This window comes from Pygoscelis adeliae, unplaced genomic scaffold (assembly GCF_000699105.1).
Source record: "Pygoscelis adeliae isolate BGI_AS28 unplaced genomic scaffold, ASM69910v1 Scaffold606, whole genome shotgun sequence".
In the NCBI taxonomy this organism is placed as follows: Eukaryota; Metazoa; Chordata; class Aves; order Sphenisciformes; family Spheniscidae; genus Pygoscelis; species Pygoscelis adeliae.
Window position 1 is genome coordinate 543647 of NW_008825047.1, and position 6011 is coordinate 549657.

At 49.2% G+C, this 6011-nt stretch overlaps 1 protein-coding gene across 1 annotated transcript in view; it reads right to left on the reverse strand.

Annotated features, from left to right (window-relative positions):
• The window catches only part of IMPDH2 (IMP (inosine 5'-monophosphate) dehydrogenase 2), an 18941-nt gene extending 13817 nt beyond the window's left edge, over nucleotides 1–5124 (reverse strand). The window contains exon 1 of the mRNA XM_009326341.1: nucleotides 5086–5124. Within this exon, the coding sequence (XP_009324616.1) occupies nucleotides 5086–5124 (39 nt within the window). The remainder of the gene's footprint in view (nucleotides 1–5085) is intronic.
• Between the last annotated feature and the right edge of the window lie 887 nt (nucleotides 5125–6011).

Sequence of the window (6011 nt, forward strand, 5' to 3'; positions counted from 1 at the left end):
AGGTGATCCCAGCTGAGCGTTAGCCTCGCACAAGCCCCCTCCCCAAAGCCGCCAGGCCGTACGCACGAGTACCGTGAAGAGCGTGGCTGCGCTGTATAGCACGCGGGGGGGTCTCGGCGTAGCACCTGCCTGCCTGCGCCGCAGAGGGCGGCTGGAGGGAGGGTTTCAGAGAAGAGCAGTAGCAGGAGTAGGGAGGACGGCGCCTGCGGGAGAGGAACGGGCACAAACACCGATCTGCCTGAGAGGAGAGTTGCAGGAACCGGTGTTCGGTGTTTCCAGGATGAAGAGGTTCCCCTCCCTGCAGACCCGTCTGGGTGTCGGGAGAAGTTCCTGTACTACGGGCTACAGAACAACCTCCTCCTCTGACGGTTGGTTTGCTTGTCGTGACAGACCAGATCTGGCCTCAGAGCACCAGGGAAATGAGGCGGCCAGACCCCTTCTCACCCTGCTTTTGCACGACAGTCCCTCCAGGACAGCCCAGTATTGAACACTAAGTTCAGGAAACTAAAGAATGGTGCTCCTGTACCGCCAGCTGTCGTACTGCAGTAGACTAAATCCTTGTCCAAAGAACAGCAAGTAGCTGTAATAAAACGCAAGCGTTACTCGTGTTACCCAGCTATAGGACACAGGAAACGTGAACAGAGACATCTCTTCAGGTCTCCCGAAATGCTCGGAAGCCCTTGTATGCTGTGAGGTTCGTTGGTCAGGTTCAGTCCTGTAGTTTGGGCGAACATGTTTTGGTCTGAGCAAGGTTCTCCAAAAGACAACGCGGAGTTTAGAGAGAGACCAGTTAAGCTGGGCTTTGGTAGATGCTAATGTTGACTTTTACACGGGGAGGGGAGGAACCCAAATGAGCGAACCATGCTATGGACAGAAGCAGGACTCTCAGGTGGCTTGTTTGGTCTCGACAGCAGTAAGCTGCACAGAACAGAGGCTGCAGCTTCTAAAAGTTATAGTGGTTTCCCACCAGATTGTGGTTTTGTTTCTAGCAGGAAAGGAAGGCACATGCCTCAGCGCAGGGATGTTCGCTTTGCTGTGAGGAAGGGGAAGTGTGGCTTCCAGGGGCCCTCACGTAATTAAGAAAAGGCAGGCCTCGCATAGTTAAGAGCCAGCGACAAGGGTCCACAATGCCGCTTAAAACTTCAAGCCAAGAGGTCGGTAGCGATCCCGTTATTGCTGCTGCGAAGGGCAACATCCACGCCACCTTCCCACAGCCACGCGTTAACAGCGCTTGTCGTTATGCTACGCTCCGAACTTCACAGGGTTTCGATTCTCGTTCCCTGACAGTCTGCTATAAAAGATTGCACTTCACCCTGGTTTTACTTCTTTACACAATTCCTGGGTCGATTCTCAGCCAAGAGTCGATTTTACCTATCCAGACACTGATTTCCCATTGTTTGCCGTTGGCTTGGGCTATGGAGCTATAAGCAGTGTCCTTTGCAGTACGTAAAGCATCTAGGCTCACACCACCGAAAGCAGTAACCGGTAAAGGCACCGAGATGCTCATCCCGGAGGCCGAGTTCAGAAACGCAGCCTTCCAAAGGAAAATGCCGCCTGCCAAGGACACGCACTCTCGAGTCAGCGTTACCTGTCACAGGATCAGCAGAACGGGAGGCATCGCGCCAGACCAAGATCAGTTTAACAGGTCTCTCTACCCCGTATTTTAAATAAGGCCAGTGCTAACAAAGGTTTGCTAAGCCTATCCGGGAGGCACACACCGATCTCGGCTGTTACGCTTGAGCACGGGCACAGCAGTAAACAGGCAAGTTGGCTTCCGTTCCAATAGAAACACCAGACAAAGTTTAATGGTTCTCAAACAGACTACAACAAAGGCTGCAGGGAAAAACATTTTATTTCCAAGCAGATTACAAAGAGCAGAGAATATAAGAGTAAAATTAAATTAAAAAAATAGTTGAGTGCATCTCTTTAAAATGATTTGTAGTGTGAGTTACTCACGGGGCAAAGCTACTGGAGAGTTCTGAAGGTCACTTTGCAGGATGCCAATCACATGTGCTGTTTAGACCAGGGTCAACACGGGAGGGACAGACAAGACGTATTTTGCATATAGGCTGCACACTCATTATCAAGCGAGGCTCTGGGCTGCAACTGGACCCTGCCTTTCTGAGACATCCCCCCACCTCGTTCTCTCCTGCAGTTCCCTCTCGAGTTCTAGATGCGGTTTATTGCTGCTGTAAGTGGGTTCAATCTGCCTCCCCATGCTGATGAGCTCAAACGAGAACGGAGAAGCAGGCAAACGTGGCTGCCATGCACAAGGTTATACAGGGAAAGTGACTGCAGTGCTGACAGCCGAGCTTCAGCCACGCAACAAAGGGAACCGACAAGTAGGGGACACGGCAATCGCTTCAGAGATACTTGGGGCAGCATGTCAGTGAGAGTTGTAGAAGATTTGAGATGCTCCTTAAGGTAGGAAGATGCTCGAGCTGAGAAGGGCTCTTTCCTATGCATTGGCACCAGTGAAACAGAACAGGCTGAAACATCAGGCTAAGGTACGTTCCCTCCCTGTAGTATTCAAGAGGAGCAGCTCCAGCAAGAAGATGGGGAGAAAAGCCCCGTATAGGGTGGAAGACAGTTTATATCCCACTTTTAACAGTGATTTAAGAGTCCAAACACTAATTGCAAGTAAGTCACTATTAAACTTGGATGAGAATGCAGTTTGGTTGGACTGTGCAGAGTCAGTGTCTAGCAGCACTCAGACCAGCAAGAGGATGAGCAATGACAGTATCAGCAAGTCCACCCCACGTGGGCTCAGAGGGCTCTTTTGCACCACTTTTGGATCTGTTCTTATCACAGCATAGGAGGCTTGAAGATGGCCTAATCCATTCTACGCGCACCAAGGCAGACAGCAGCCCTGATGCAGCTGAGAACAAGACTGTCTTCATTTCTGCCCTAGGAGCAGCCACGCAGACGAGAGTTCTTATTTAGGGATGAGATTAAGTCTTTTTTCATTGATTCAAGGCAGAACAGTTCAGGAACTACTTCGGACCTTGTCTCCCATCTAAAATCCAGGAGAGATCTCTAGGGGTGAAGCAGCCAACAGATGAGAGCCCTGTTAAGTTACTTAGACCGTTCCCTTTACTCACCACTCTAGACGGGAGTGAAGAGCCACTCCCCAGTCTGCTCTCCGCTGCTTCAGCCATTGCCACTTAGAGGAAATGCTTGAACTCTTGAAAGTAAATGAAAATCTAATGGTGCCGTGGACAAGTGTGTAAGAGGTTACAAGTTTCCTTAGGAAAGCAGCGCTATTAGTGTCAAGGGAGAGGACAATACACGAGTCTCATGTCAGAATGTGAGGTGCTTTACAATCGTCAGTCATGCTCTGCTTTCTATGGTTCCTTTCATACCACAGAGACAAGATGGGCATAGTTCGACACCAGCAGCGCAGGGTCTCTAGCTTGACTTCTCAGCTTTGTTTATTTAGAGATCGATGCACTTTCAGCCTGTCTCATACAGGGCATGGAGAGTTCTCATTTAATATACACACGCATACAAGAGCTAGCAGTTTGGCACTCTCGGAGCTGAGGGGGAATGCCCTTTAAGCAGCAGTCAAGCTGGTTATAGGAAAGTGTTAAAAAGCTATTTTACATGTTTGACCGGGAACGTTTCCCAGAACTTGGATAGCAACCCTAAGCCACAGCACTCTTCTGTGCTACTCTGTGCACGTCTTCCTATGAGCCCCTAAAAGGGAGCAGATCATGTTCTTCACTATCAAAGAACTTAGTATTTATATTCTAGAAATACTGTACCTTTTAAACTAGCTCCGGAGAGCCAGACTAGAAGCCAGGTCCAGGAAAATAATCCTTAAGTCACAGTATATCGATTGTCTCTAAAAATAGGGAATGAAGTTAACACGGTGGACATTCTGATGAGACAGTACAGAACAGTACGGCAGTCCACTTCCGCGTCAGCAAATCCCTCTCCTATGCACGTCCGAACAGTGAGAAAATAATGGGAACACTTCAGTCTGTCAGGACAAAACCAATCATCAGGAGATCTCCACAGCTCCCCATGTGCCAAGTTCCCCCACTCCTAAGCGGTACGCTCCAAGATCAAGGAGAACTCTTCCCCTACAAAGATTTTAGATCATCCTGCAGTTAAGGGTAGTAAGGAAAGTGCACAATCTAGAAGTTTAAGGTAATGTGGAATTCTGTTTCCCCAGAAAGCTCAGCTGAAGTATCTGTTCACCCCTAACCTGGAACTGCCCTAACGTTCTGTCAAGTTATTCCAGCTTCTGGCAATTTTTAGAGTAAGAGGTGACTCCCAAGGTCACCTAATGAAGCAACTTGTACACTGGGTATCTGGCAGATGACTTCAACACCCACCGCGTTTCTGATGGAGACAGACAAAGCAGCATCTCACGCCGAGGGGCAGGCACGCTGGAGCTAGCTTCCCATGCGGTATTGCGGAGCACACACTGGGACTCGAGCACAGCTGTCTGCAGTTTCTCTCACATCTTTGCAACTCTGTTCAGAAGGCAGGACAAGCTGCCCAAAAGAACGGGAAATCCACTCTGTGTAGGCCTGCTGGGCATCCTGAGCAACAAGCACACCCAGCTGCTTGAAACAGTGGGAGCTTGCCCCTAACCATGTCCTTAAATACTTAAATTAGGGCCAGAGATGGACATTCCAGTCACTAAAGATATGGTGAAGGGATTACAGGCTTCTGACAGCTGAAGCAGTATTAGTGATCCCGACAGCCACCCTAGCAGGAGGCAACTGCTGGCTCCCAACAGCTGAACTGAGCTGGGGGTATGTGTTGCCAGCACTACACACCACCCGGGCACCATCTTCCCAACTTACCCACTGGGATCTGGGCACCAACCCCGGGCTATTCTCCCCTGGCATAACTCTGAGGGCAGACACTGAGCTAAGAGTCTACTTTGGAGTACAGGCATTAGCGAACAACAGCGCGTTGCTACTTCACTTCTCTGCATTTAATTGAGCACAGAGCCCTATATAGGGAACAAACTGCTCATACTGACAACCAGCTCAAGCACATCTGCTTTCTCATGAACACCAACATCAATATGAAGCATCAGAGGCTTGAAGTCTCTCTAAGCCCGCACACCTCAACACTGATCAAGAGCACGAAGGCGGGGAACATCATGGCTACTCTCATCCTATGTGCAGATTTACACTGTGCACAACCGACAGAGAGGGCAGACCTTCCTTCTCAATACAGACAGGTGCTGGTCAACAGAAGCTTCAGAAAAATTGCTTGCCCGTACACAAGTTTAAGTTCTTTTACTGTAATATATATTTAAATATATATCTATATATTTTGGAACAGGGAAGGGACATGAGATGGAGAAGCAGGGAAGACAAGTTCAAGAAGCAGAGTCACCTCTCCGCATCCAAGAAGCTGGTGGCACAAATAACAAGCCTGGCTAGAGTGATCTCCCATTTCAAGCACGGTTGGCTACCCGCTGGCTTCAAAAGAGCAGACTACTTGATAATGATATAAAATACAGCAACCATTTAAGATGCAGCAAGGCAAGGCTACAGGGCTGGGGTTTATGATCATGAACGATGCCAGAAGCTACACAGCTGTGTTAAAAACTGTGAAAAGGCTGTTAAATGGCAGGAGTAAGCCATGTGCTGCTCCTGGAAGGCCTTTTCCCTCCAACACCCCTCCATCATGCCGTTGGTGTGATGCGTTCGTAAAGGTGGGGAGAGGGGGATTTGCCTAGGGGTGAAGCCTCACAGGCTGGCCACAGAACATTAGGACAGACTGACAGCCTGATGTGGTCTCACAGATCCCATGTTCCTAGCCTGACACTGAGCTTCCGTCAGCGAGCAGACATTCAGGTCCTTCAACAGAAGTTAATCCCCTTCTACCTTCCTAATTTGTAGGGGTGAAAGAAGTCCAGCGGAGTCGAGCTGGAAAGCACAAACAGGGATGAAAACAACCAGTTTGCATACTGATCTTTGTATAATGACCCCCCCCACCCTCACAGCTCACTCTTCCCCAAATAAAGACACATTGTTCAATGG